The sequence below is a fragment of the Rattus norvegicus genome, chromosome 17, assembly GCF_036323735.1.
Source record: "Rattus norvegicus strain BN/NHsdMcwi chromosome 17, GRCr8, whole genome shotgun sequence".
Lineage (NCBI taxonomy): Eukaryota > Metazoa > Chordata > Mammalia > Rodentia > Muridae > Rattus > Rattus norvegicus.
Genome location: NC_086035.1, coordinates 23854991 through 23868358, shown reverse-complemented (window position 1 = coordinate 23868358; position 13368 = coordinate 23854991). Strand labels below are relative to the sequence as shown.

At 46.1% G+C, this 13368-nt stretch overlaps 1 protein-coding gene across 1 annotated transcript; it reads right to left on the bottom strand.

Moving 5' to 3' along the window:
- Window positions 1-863: 863 nt before the first annotated feature.
- Window positions 864-9980, bottom strand: Gcm2 (glial cells missing transcription factor 2). Its single transcript, NM_001106105.1, has 5 exons — window positions 9711-9980; window positions 5402-5654; window positions 5154-5266; window positions 4356-4481; window positions 864-3466 (listed from the first exon to the last, which is right to left on the bottom strand). The coding sequence occupies exons 1-5, from the start codon at window positions 9798-9800 to the stop codon at window positions 2534-2536; spliced, it is 1515 nt and encodes a 504-aa protein (NP_001099575.1). The 5' UTR covers window positions 9801-9980; the 3' UTR covers window positions 864-2533.
- Between the last annotated feature and the right edge of the window lie 3388 nt (window positions 9981-13368).

Here is a 13368-nt window from a genome sequence, read left to right as displayed (position 1 = left end):
GTCTCCTATTGTTTCTTTTTTCTCTAGAGAACACCCAGAAATATGGAGCCTTCCTGAATGCTGTGCTTTCTGGCCTGAACTGTCCAGAATTTCACAGTTCACTAAGTGGTAGCGGAGGCAGGCTCTGATGGATCAGATGCCAGAATTGTTTAGGGCAGAGCTGCATGCCAGAAAAGTATTACTCAAGGTGTTTGATCATGGGTGGTCTCTTGATTGACTGTTGAGTTACCCTTTGCAGTGGGATAGTCCACCACGGCAGATGTCCAATCAAAACTGGAGAATTTGCCCTTTGTATCCGCGACTAGATACATTATTAGAATGGGCTTCGTACTTAATTTAGACTTTCCCCTGGGAAACGTTCAGAAAGTCATCAGTAACTGTGGGTGTTCAAGTTGTTTGTGTCTGACCTTTGTTGGATTATTTCTCCTTTGGATATTTTTTGGACCTGTTTACCTGTGTTGGATATATTCGCCTGTTTGAGTACAACTTGGAATGTACACGTCTAGCCCAAGAAATTACTCAAGTCGTACTATAAGGTGTTATCGGCCAGTAAGCACTTTTGATCTATAATCTACGACAAGTTCCTGAGAATCACCTTGAAATGATTTTCCTGACATCCGCACAAATCGTCACAGGTCACTGGGAATATTGACTGTTCTGTCATCACTTGCTACTCCCTTGGTTCAGTGAATGCCTGGTGTAGCATTTCACAGACTCAAGGCAACTTGTGCCCCTCAGAGAACCGGATCTCTGGGTGTCCCAGTCGTAGCAGAAGGTCAGTCATTGAATAACCAGCAACTGAGTAAGAACTACCAAACCCACCAGATTGTTGGTAAACACAAGCTCTTCCATAGATTAACTTCCATAGAACAATATCAATTGTCTTTTATTAAAATATAGAAAACAACAATGCCAACCAATCAGAGCTTCCAGGGACTAAACCACTACCGAAAGACTATACACGGACTGACCCAGGGCTCCAACTGGATATGTAGCAGAGAATAGCCTTGTTGGGCACCAATGGAAGGGAAAGCCCTTGGTCTTGCCAAGGTTGGACCCCCAGTGCAAGGGAATATGGGGGAGGGCAATAAGGCAGATGTATAGGGGGAATACCTGTATGGGGGAGAGGGAGGGGAGGGAATGGGGGCTTATGGACAGGAAACCAGGAAGGGGAGTAACCTTTGAAATGTAAGTAAAGAAATATATAATAAAAAGTTTAAAAAAAGCCATAAAATATAGATTAAGTTCAGTTTTGTCAGCATAGAAACCAGTAAGGCTAGGTTAGTTAAATTGTGTCTAAATTGGTGACAGTTTTAAAGTGTTCATATACTGAGTTGTGTCTCACCAGCAAGTAACAGGCCTGAACTGTCCTCAGTGACTCACGAGACACAGAAACTGTCTGGTAGAAATTGATATTTGAAAAGCCATCTACAGCAAGTGCCATAGGCAAATCCTCCTGCCTTAGCCTTCAGAGTGCTGGGATTACTGAGGTGTGTGGACACAAGAACCATAGCTCTTACCTCAAAGGAAACGAGAGATTTTATTATGGAGCTGAACATTAGTTGATCACGGAGTAGGGAACATAGATTTGAAAACATGTTCAAACATGGAGGGAGCAAGTTCATAACGTTTTTATAGTAATAGAACAAAGGAACTCATAAATCAAGGTATGTGAAAAATTCATTAGTGGTAAAACCAGGAAGACAGGATTATATATATAAATATATATATATATTTTCTTTTTCCATATAGTAGCCTAAGATGCTACTTGATGACATTTTTAGCCTTTGGGGGAAATAGAAACTTGGGGTTTGTTTGTGCATCCCAAAGGGATCCACTTAATCACTTAATAGGTGAGACATGGCTATTAAAGGGTTAAAGTCACAGATCTGGCCTCAGACCTGCAACATTCCAGCTCTCAACATCACAGAAATTCTTGCCAATCAGTCCACATTGAGGAATCTTTAACACAGAGGAGGCTCCCCCCCAGGGTGGGGGGAGCTTCAGTTCACAGATGTCATAGCACCCCAAGTTATGTAGGGTTCCTCTTGGCTTACAGAATTTTCAGCTGATGAATGGAAAAGCCTGCAGGGCAATAAAACACTTGCTACATTTCATACGTTTCATATGTTTCTCTCCAGGCTTCCACACCCATGCTGCTTACATAGCCTCTTGATGCTATTCACAGCTGTGTGAAATTCTCTAAAAGTCTAAAGGGCAAAGGTTAAGAATGGAACTAGCATCCTTAGCAGGCAAGCTAAGGAAGGGCAGGCCAGGGCATTGCAGGTCCCTCCCGCTCCTTTATTTGTTCATCTGGGATGCTCGCACTGCTACTAGCCTATGCGGTGTGGCAGGTTTCAAAGTGCTGTGCTAACTTCCAGCACCTATCATTCCCAACTTATAACTCCCCAGGTGCCTTTACACTCAACTCCAGTCCTGTATGTGTATGAACCACCCAAGCAAGTCGTTGCCCCTGGGCATGGGTTATCTAGCATGTACTTCATTGTCATGGTGTGTGTATCCTGGGACCCTCCTAAAAGTCCTCATTGTCGAGGTTAAAGGGTTGCCCTGTCCTATCCAAGTAAGCCATCACAGAGCCCACCCCAGACAGACACACATCCCACACATCTGCTCCAGCTGTCCTGGAGGGATCTGTTTCTTGAGGGAAAGCCAGAGTAGGTCTGGCTGCCTGGCAATCTCCAGGGACTATCCCAGGGGCTCTCCCTGAAGGGGAGGCTGCCTGGATGGCTCCCTCTTGAGGGTCTAAGGCTTGCGGATAGATGGGCATTGGGAGGTTTTCAGAAGCGTAGGTGCAACTGGCAAGGCTGCTAACCTCCTGCACGCTGTCGCCGTGTTTCAGAGCAGGGTGCTGGTAAGCCTGATAAGCCACTGTGGTGGTGATCACTGTCTGCAGGGCCTGGGTACCTGCCGGGGCCACTGGCAGGTACCTGCAGGGCAGCTCTAGGTTGTAATAAGGCGATGTGGGCACAGCCTGGCATGGCCTACAGTCAACCTTCTCCTCAAGGCCAGCTTTCCCATGTGTAGGTTTCCAGCCATGATATCTAGCTGTGAGATCCAAGCTTCTCTCATAGCTGCCGTATGAACTCACATTATATTGTAGTGAGTTTAGATGGATCCAGTCAGGGTCATCGGGGACAATGGAGGGGTCTTTATACAGGGTAGGATATGGACTTGAACCCGTAACTCCAGGACTTGCCAATTCATAGCTCCAAGGTGGCCCAGGGAAATAAATGCTTGGATTTGAATATTTCTGAAAGGGAAGTATTACATCTCCTGGAAAGGTGGGCAGGTCACAGGTAACTCTGTGGACATCAGAGTTTGGGAAGGAAAGGGAAGAATGCCCTGAAATAGGGAAGCTGGTGTCAGCAGGCATAGCAAACAGTTCTGAGGGTTCTGGGACAGGCGTGCTATTGGAGTGTCCCCTGGTGTCCTGAGTGCTTCCTGCCTAAAAAAAAAAAAAAAGGCACAAATACAGACATAGGACACATAATGCATATCATAATGTATCGTCTGTAAATGACATGAACATCTTCGCCCGTAGCAACAACCAACCACATAAATAAAACACACCTCTGTGTAGTGAAGGTTCACTACACAGAGTGAACCTTAAGTGTGTTAAGGTTCACAGTTGGGGTCCAGAGGTTGCTGATGGATGCCCGGAATGAGGAAGGTCCCCAGTAGCCAGGCAGAGTGGGGTCTGAACAGCTAATAGACCTGTTCTCATCTGTGTTCTTCTAATCGTGGAGATCCAGGAGCCACTCAGATCTGTCTTTAAGTCCTGCCCCGTTCCTACCAACTGAGCAGGTGCTTTCCTTTGTCTGGGCCATGGGTGAGCATTTTAAGTACAGGTTTCCTTGTGGCTAGCTCTCCCCAGGGTTTCTGTAACCCTGGAATGCATAAGTCAGCGCTTGGCAGGTGCAAGGGCTTGAACAACGTCAGGGGCTGCTCTGCTCCTGCTCTCTGTCCGCTTGGCATGTTTTGGTGGGGGATGCAATTTGATCAAGTTGCCTGAGGAAAGCTTGTCCGTCCCTTCCTACTGCCACTTTAGCTGTAATAAACAGTAACAAGCATGGAACACCCTTCTCTCTCAGTGCATTGTACTCTTGGGCAGCTGCCCTGTAAAAGTCAGCAAACATCTTAATGCCATCAGCCTCTAGGGATCCCTTACCTATTATAAAGAAGGGATTAGAGCCCCGAGCCAAGGGTTTATTTAACCATGTTTGTTAGAGGTGTGTAGTTTTCATAAGAAACCCAACCTCTGCAACTGATACCCGGCATTCATCCTACAACTAGCTGTCAGCGAACACAGACTTTGGGTGGTGTTAGCCCATTACCTCAGGCTCCTCTGATCTCCTTTTCTGGGGTTGGTAGAAAGAGGCCATCTGTCTCTTGAGGGCACTTCTTCTGCCTTCTGTCTCTGACTTGCTCTCTGGTCTGGGATGATCATGAACTCCTTTGGCCTGGGTGAGTGAAGACATTAAATTGTCTATTAGTTTTTCTAGAAAAAAGTGACCGTGTGGGAAGCTGGTCCAAACTGGATTATGCCTCTCCCTGCTTGTCATTTATTTTTATACTTTTCATCAAAAATGACTTAAGTGTTATTCAAAGTAAATGGTATCAATAGCAGACATCGGAACTGGGTGAGGGGGGAGGGTCACAGTATCTATGAGGCCATCCTAGGCTACACAGTGAGTTCCAGGCCATCCTGGGCTATATATTAGAACCGCGTTTCTCAAAGAAAAAAAAAAACAACAACAACAAGGACAACAGATATCTTAAAAGGTAGTTTGCAACTCAAATATTCCCCCAAACAAATATATCTGGATTTACACATTTCTTCCTTAAAGATTACACTGAGCCATCCAAGGTGCCACACAGCTGCGGTATCAGAACTGAGCAGGCTAAAGTAGGCAGATCACGAGTTCAAGGCCAGCCTGGGCTACCTAGCAAGTTCCAGACTGGATTGTGCAGCCTGTCTTGTCTGGGAAACAACAAAATCTACCCAACAACCTGTCCGGTGATTCCTAGGCACCAGTGAGCTCACAGGGTATCTGATTTAATCTCCAGGGAGGCAGTTAGCTACGCTGAATGATAGAAATACTTAGTACAGATGATGTTCCGACCCCACTTACCTGAAAAAATATTGCATTGCCATCAAGTCTCCAGAAGTTGGTGACAGGGTATCCACTGTGTCCTCGGCAAGGGACCAGCTCCAAAGCTGAATGACAGTTGGGGCAAGCTTTCTCTGCAAACCGCAGTGGGAGAAATGTTAACTTCAACCCGCAGCCCAGAACCTTCTGAAGGAAGGTAGAGGGACACCAGCTAGGAACAGAGAACCCAGGGCTCCAAAACCACCCTTCCTGGGCTGTCCTGCCCTCACTTTGTTGCTTCAGACGAGCCTTGTCGCAGATGGCTGGCCTCAGCTGCAGGTGCGAGCCATCCTTCAGGGCGCAGGCGCGTGCGCACACCACCACGCCCAGGCAGGACTTTTTGAGGATGTGGCCATTGTGGTTGTTGGTGTTGCGCATGGCCCAGCCGCTCAGGTGGCGCTGAGCTTTCTTCTCCTGACTGCTGTAGATGAAGCGCACGTAGCCATCAGGCCACTCCCGGAAGTGGTCGAAGTGAGCTGGTTCCTGGGAAAAGATAGGACTTTACATTAAGCAAGTCGAAGCACAGGTACGCGCGCGCACGCACATGGTCACACACATGCGCGCGCGCGCGCGCGCGCACACACACACACACACACACACACACACACACACACACACACACACACACACACACCGGCCTTTAACTTTTTCCGTTCACTGGAAGATAAAGCAGGATTTTTTTTTTTTTTTGTAGCTCTAGAAATGTTTATACTTCCAGATTATTTTAGTATACAATATCAATCTCCAGCTGCATGCCTGACAAATCCTACATAATGTGTGTATAAGGTACTGACGTTTATAAGGTTTCTAAGTGGCATACGCATATTAATATACCTAGCCCTTCCGCTATGTGTGGGCAGCAGGGACAATTATCGGGCCCATTTTATAAAATAGGTCCTGGAGATCAGAGAGATCACTTGTTGTCCAAGTTCACACAACTACCAGGGCCCGGCTACAGGCTGTGTTTGACCTATAGTTGATTCCAGAGCATGGGCTTTTTGTGGCTGACGTTCTATTTAAACATTATCAAGTCCTCAGAGCGCTGGGGCTAACAGTGATCAGAATGCTTTCCCACTGATGTTCAGCAAATATCTTCAGGTCAGCCCTTTTTCTCCCAAACCTCCTGGCACTCTGTTCTAAACCTGCCGGTTGTAGAGGCCATGACGAGCCCCTTCCCCACTCTCCTCCCGACAATAAAGGAGCGAGACAGTAAGTTTCCCTCTGCACCCCTGCCTTAGCACCGCAAGCTTCAAAAGGTACAAATTGTGAGCCTTGGGGGACTGGAGGCCATGCCTGAACCTGGACTACCTGCCCCCACCTCAGCAACATGGGATCCCCTGCTCTTCCACAAAGAACCATAGCTTGGAATAATGTGTCATATCTGAAGTATTGAGCCTCAACTTAGCACCCATATCTGGTGGTTCTTGCCTCATGCTTTGTTTAAAACATAATAAATGTCCTTTTCTATATAATTTTGACGTACGTGACCCTTTACTGAGCATTTTCTATTTACAAGCTACTCTTGTATGCTAATTTTGTTACTGTTGTTGTTATTGTTGTTTGTGAGAGAGGGTTTCTCCATGTAGCCCTGGCTATCCTGGGACTCACTCTGTAGACCAGGCTGGCCTCAAACTCATTGAGATCTGCCTGCTTCTTGGTCCTTCATCTTTTCTATTTTGGGTGTTAGGATTATGGGTGTGAGCGTGCTCTAGCACCCCCTGGTTTTTACCAAGCACTGGGAGATTAAAGCACATTTTAGTCTCCGAATTTCCCAGCTCAGCACTAAGGTCACCACAAGGTAAATAAATGGTGTCACAATATAAAACAAACGTTCTGTTTTATGGGCCAGCTATCCTTCGGATTTATAGACAGACAGCCCGCTCTTTCTAAACAAGTCAGTGTTTACATTGATAACCCAAATCTCCAAGATGGAGAGAGTGGATCTGGCTAATCTCGTCCATGAAAAATATGGACCCAGAGCACATTATAAAGGTGAGCTAAGCAATGAGGCTGGAGTAACACTTTTTACATTTTTCTCCCAGTTGAATGAAATTCGGGGACGTTTTTCTCATTCGTCTAACCGCTGATCATGTAAAGGGAGGCAAAAACTTACAATTGACCAGCTGCCCTAAAAATAAAAGCATTCTATGCTTGCGAGCCAATAGATTCAAAGGTCAGTGTGCTAAAATAAATAAATAAATAAATAAATAAATAAATACAAAAAATCGGTCAACTCTGCTTCCACTTAGCAGTTGAAAGATTTATTTCATGCTTGTTCCTAATTGTGTGTGTGCATCTGCGTGTGGTATGCATACCTGAAATGAGACTTTATTTGCTCTCTCTAATGTGTTGGCAGCATGCATGTTGGCAGCCACAGGCTTGCACATACACACACACACACACACACACATGTGCACACACATGCGCACGCACGCATACATGAATGCAGCCATGTGTACACATGCTCACACATTACGAGATGACAGTTTATCTGAGGTAAATTTGAGATCGTTATCTAGGTTTATCGTTTGATGATAGGACAGCAGCCCAAGACTAACAAAGGTTCAAGGACACTCACAAGGACACATAGCCAGTTTACCTCACTTGCCTAATTAGTTAATTAGTTAGAAGAGCTAGCTACAGTGAGTGAGTGTGTGTGTGTGTGTGTGTGTCTCGTATGCATACCTGAAAGGAGGTTTCATTTGCTCTCACGTGTTGATATCACACACACACACACACACACACACAAGAGAGAGAGAGAGAGAGAGAGAGAGAGAGAGAGAAAAGAGAGCACGAGATAGATAGTTTTGTTATTGCTGTTTATGTCTCTGCTCCTATCCTTTCTCACGTGTTAGATATACTCCTCATTATGGCTTAGCAGGTAAAGGCATGGCCTTGCAAATTTGACCATCTGAGTTAAATCTCAAATTCTGTGGCTGAAAGAGAGAACGGACTCATGAAAGCTGTCCTGTGACCTCCACCCATGCCTCATGGCATGCACATGCCTCAAAGGAAAACTAATTTCTGTTTATCAGGAAGTCTACACATCTTTGAGGCCATGTCTTTAGTGTATCGTTTGGATCTGATTCTTTCTCAAAGTACAAGATTGGGTTGTTTCCTCTGAGATTTACAGTGGCAGAAGTCAGCGGTAATGAGACATGTGTACTGGGATCTCTTTTCAGAGCAGTCATTCTGGAAGATGGTGAAGGAGATGGGCTGAGCACGAGCAAGTGAGTCAAGCTCCATACACACATGTGCACTAACAAAACGCTGACCTCTGCCAGAGGCGCCATATCCCGCCACAGATCTCTCATCTCTGAGTATTATCTGACACAGCACAGAGGCCAAATAAATGTCAAGTGTCAAACCCTTCAAAAAAAATGTCAAAGGACTTTACTGGAAGCCCACTTTACAAATGCTAGGAAAGCAGTTCTTCTCCAACACTACGTTCATGTATGCATTTGCCTAACACCACATACACACCACACTCCACACCACACACACACATACCACATACACCATACACACATCCCACATATACCACACATACATCCCACATACAACCATCCACATACACACCACACATATACACACCATACTACACACATATACACACCACCCACACCACACACATACTACACAACACAACACACACACATATACCACATCTACACATCCCACATATACCATACCCACACCCATATACACCCATACACACACACACACACACACACACACACACACACACACACACACTTTTCCATCATTAGTCTTGATCTAAACATAAATTGCCAGGTTCATTCCTGTACTTGGCTCTGACAATGGAAAGACAACTTTACCCCGAAAGGGCAACCCTTCCACTGCTAGGGACCTGCGAGTGGAGCAAGGTGGCTTCGGCAGCCGGACTGGGATCTTCTCAAGCAGGTGCTGGACTTTCAGGCTGGACATGTGTTTTAGATTCAGTCACCTCCCAGTGCCTGGCTTGGCCATGTGAGAATTAGTGGTATTTACATTTCTCCAAAACTTTCTTTTGAACTTTGAGTAAGTGAGTAAGGAGTGAGGCTTTTTGTTGCTCTGTTTTAAATGAGGCTTTGCTAAGTAGCTTTGACTGGCCTTGAATTTGTACCAATCCCAAGTCTCCAGAGAAAGAGGGGGGGGGGGAGAGAGAGAGAGAGAGAGAGAGAGAGAGAGAGAGAGAGAGAGAGAGAGAGACTGACTCAGTTTCTGCCTTGGTTGAGAGAATAGGGAGTCTGGCTGACGACTTGGGAACCTAAGTCTGTATCGCTGTTGCTATCAGTGTGTTTCAGAGAATCTCAGGTAAATCGGTAAATCACTCTAAGAAGACACACCAATAAACTGAACTCTGCTCTCTCTAGAGTCCAACTTCCCTATGTATCCAAAGATCTGTGTGTGAGTGTGTGTGTGTGTGTGTGTGTGTGTGTGTGTGTGTGTGTGTGTAGTCTCAGCATGAGTTGTCTTGTGGTTTCCCCTTTGGCTGGACAGTGCCACATTTTACCCAAAGTGGAGTGTCTTCCTCACCTGAGGCATCTGCGGGTCATTGATGTCCCATGTGAGTTTCATCCCGTAGGAAAGCACAGGATCGGGGTCCTGCATGCTGTCTGCTGGCATCTGGAGGGGCCTGAAAGAGAAATAAAAGCAAGGAGCGCACAGGGTGACTTTTTCCCAAATGAGATGTAGGGCGAGAGGTGAGTGAAAGGAGGAGGAGGAAGAGGAGGGAGGGGACAGAGACAGAGACAGAGGGAGACAGAAAGAGAGACACACAGACACAGAGAGAAACAGAGAGATGCAAAGATGGAGTTAGGGAGACAGAGAGAGAAAGAGATAGACAGACAGACACAGATACACACTGACACACCACCCACACACAGAGACAGAGACAGAGACAGAGAAGGAAACAGAAAGACATACAAACACACGCGCGCACACACACGCAGAGAAACAGAATGAGACAAAGACAGAGAAGGAGAGGGAAAGGGAGAAGGAGAGGGAGAGGGAGAGGGGGAGAGGGAGAGGGAGAGAGAGAGAGAGAGAGAGAGAGAGAGAGAGAGAGAGAGAGAGAGAGAGGGGCCCTCCCATTGGCTGAGGTGCTGAAATGTATCCCTCTGAAGAGAAACAGGTTTGTAGAGACACACCCGGAACCTCTGCTTCTGTCCGGCTACCTCTCTTGCACCAGCCTCCAGCAGGCTTCTCTACCTAGCAGAGGCCTGGAATGCGGGGGTACTTAAAGTAAGTCACTGAGTAAAGGGAATTGAAGTTAAGCAGTCGTCAGTGGGGAGCAAGTAGGACCGTTTCATTTATGTGAAAACCAAACCCAATTGTCAACCTCTGTTGGTTCTCCAAAGGGCTTAGGTTGAGGCTCTGGAAGCAAAGTTTTCCAGCAGTCTCCTCAGAGTTAGTGCTAGACGGGAAGACTGAGGAAAACTGGAGAGCCAGCAGCAGGCACCTCCAGCCTTGGCACCTCCTCAGTTCTCTTGGGTCCTGCAGTCGTTGTTGCTCTGTTCCCAAGTCTGTGCTCTGTGGTTTGGTCAGAGAATAAGCCTAGCATTCCAGTAAGTTCTCAAACCTAAACACACCGTAGCTTGGGACATACCTGATCACCGAGAAAAGTCCTGGGAAGTAAATCTGGAGGATGGAGCCAGATGACCCTGAGATAGATGGAGAGGGAGAGAGAACTTAAACGGTACCTGGAGCTATAGTCCAAAAGAACTGCCTCCCTCTTTGTGCTTCCCCTCCTCTCCTCTCCTCTCCTCTCCTCTCCTCTCCTCTCCTCTCCTCCCCTCCCCTCCCCTCCCCTCCCCTCCCCTCCCCTCCCCTCCCCTCCCCTCCCCTCCCCTCCCCTCTCCTCTCCTCTCCTCCCCTCCCCTCTTCTTCTTCTTCCTCCTCCTCCTCTTCCTCCTCCTCCTCCTCTCTCCCTCCCCCTCCTCTCTCCCTCCCCCTTTCTCTCCCTCTCCCTCTCCCTCTCCTTCTCCCTCCATAGCTAAAGAAAACGAGACCAGGATTTTTGTGAGCTCTCATTAACCACTCGGAAGAACACCCACGTCAAAGCAGAACGTATTGCTGGTGTTGCTTCTATTCCTAAGTTACCTTTCTCCTCAGAAACCAGAGAACCCTGCTGAGAAGGCTGAGAGCATCCACAACTGGGGCGACCTCCTTTCTCTTTCATCTGCCTCTCTTTGACAGCTCTGGCACTGGGGACATTCAATATGAGAAAAGCCTCAAGCATCTCTCTGGTGACTGCAGAGCAGGATCCTGAACCATGAGCAAAGGTAGGCTTCCAGAATCTCTTTCCCGCAGGCTTGCCTTGCACCTGGCACTATTCCTTTGTCAGCCTTAGCTGAAGTAAATAAATACATAAGTCAAGAAAGAAAGAAAGAAAGAAAGAAAGAAAGAAAGAAAGAAAGAAAGAAAGAAAGAAAGAAAGAAAAGCAAGTAGATCCCATAGCGCAGGTCACTGTTAGAGGAAGTGTTCCTGACTGGAGTCTTTTTTAGCACACTCCCTGACATCTTAGACCCAGCAGGGACTTGAGCAGTGCCAGCAGCGACTTCTGCGGGAGTATGCCAGCTTCTGTGTAAACTCAGCAAGAGCTGGGGCACGTTACTGCCAGGGTTTCCGTGCACCACCTCCGGAAGGAGGGATCGAATCCTGCACGCTCCCGGGCTTTACCTCCCACTCAAGGGCTTGCTTGAGAAAGTCAGCTCAACAGAAAGTCTGCTTTCACCGCAGCCCACTAGCCTGTTAGGACCCTGTGAGAAGAGAAGGCGGTGGTGGGGGGGAGGGGACCAGTTGGGAGCAGCTCCTGGGCTTTCTCCCTGTAGCTCAAAGCTGGATCGATTCTTAGTCTAAATATGAAAACTCTTAGCAGATGAACGTGAGTTGCTAATCTTTGGAACGTCTCTCTGAAGTTCCTTTCTAAAAATCGCTCACACAGGGCCATTCCTGAAGTGTAGTTGTGGACAAATGTGTGTCTCCATTTCCCATTGGGCCCTCATGTTGCTGACTGCCAAGGTCCAGCTGCTTCTGCCATTCGGTTGCTTTTTTTGGTTTGTTTGTCCCTCAAAATTTAAGTTAAAACTGTTGACCGTTCAAAAAATAAATAAATTTAAACCTCATTAAAAGCAACAAAGACAATGTATGCTTTTTGAAAGTGTTAAAAATATGACTTTAAAGCCAGCCGTTTAGCATGACTTCTGGTCACACTGCAAACCCTGTTAGGGATGTTCCTCATCCCTAGGCTTTGGAAAGATTTCTAAAGCTGATGTTTCAAAAACCAATGATGGGCCCACGAGCCGGCTTAGTGTGTAGGGACATCCAATGAACCAGCCTAAAGGTCTGAGTTGAAGCGCTTAGAAAATGGAGGGAACAGACTCCTGGACAGACAACCGTTGGTGTTGTAACCTCCACCACACAAACAGAAAATGATGTTAAATGCAATATAATTTGTTTGGGAGGGGAGAGGAAGCAACCCAGTCAGCATACTCAACCAGGGCACTGGTGCCAGCCTGTGACCCCAGGAATTGGGAGGAGGATGGAGGAGGACCAAAGGTTCCAGGCTACGTGAGACCTGGTCTCGACAAAGCCAAGCAAAATGAAGCAACAAGTAGGTTTTTTAGTTTATGAAGAATTAAAATTATAATTTTAATTTTAGGCTTCAGGTTGTCCTATAATTGAGTGTGGGTAAAATATGTTAGTAAAAGAAGTTAATCAGTGAAAATACAAATAAGTTATGAAAATACAAATAAGTTATGAAAATACAAATAAGTTGATTTCTGTCTTGTTGCTTCTAATACCTTCTGAAGGTTGGAACCCATTGCCACTATAGGGTTTGGAAGTGTATAATTTCTCCTAAATTCTGAAAGTGATGTCTCCTTGCTAATATTTTAAAATTAATTGTTTTATTTAAATATTTATTCAAATAATAATTATTTAAAATAATTAAAATATTAATTATTAAATATTTTATTTTTCAAGGTGGAATGTGTTTTTGCTCACCACTTTTTAGAGGTTGCGCTTTCCTGAGTCACTATCTGCACTGACTTAAGATACTTTGCATTCACGACTGCCATGGTCTTGATCGCTATTTAATATAGAAGCATCTGTTAAGTTGAGGAAGGAGCGAGCCTCCGAATTAGCAAGATGTAAGTTAAAGTAGGTAAATGAATTACGATGCATCGCTAG

Coding starts and splice junctions, on each gene's coding strand:
- Gcm2 (NM_001106105.1), bottom strand. CDS start 9,800: ATGCCAGCAGACAGCATGCAGGACCCCGATCCTGTGCTTTCCTACGGG. Junction 5,655..9,710: donor ATGACCCGCAGATGCCTCAG/GTGAGGAAGACA, acceptor ATCTTTTCCCAG/GAACCAGCTCACTTCGACCA. Junction 3,467..4,355: donor GGAGATCAGAGGAGCCTGAG/GTAATGGGCTAA, acceptor TTTTTTTTTTAG/GCAGGAAGCACTCAGGACAC.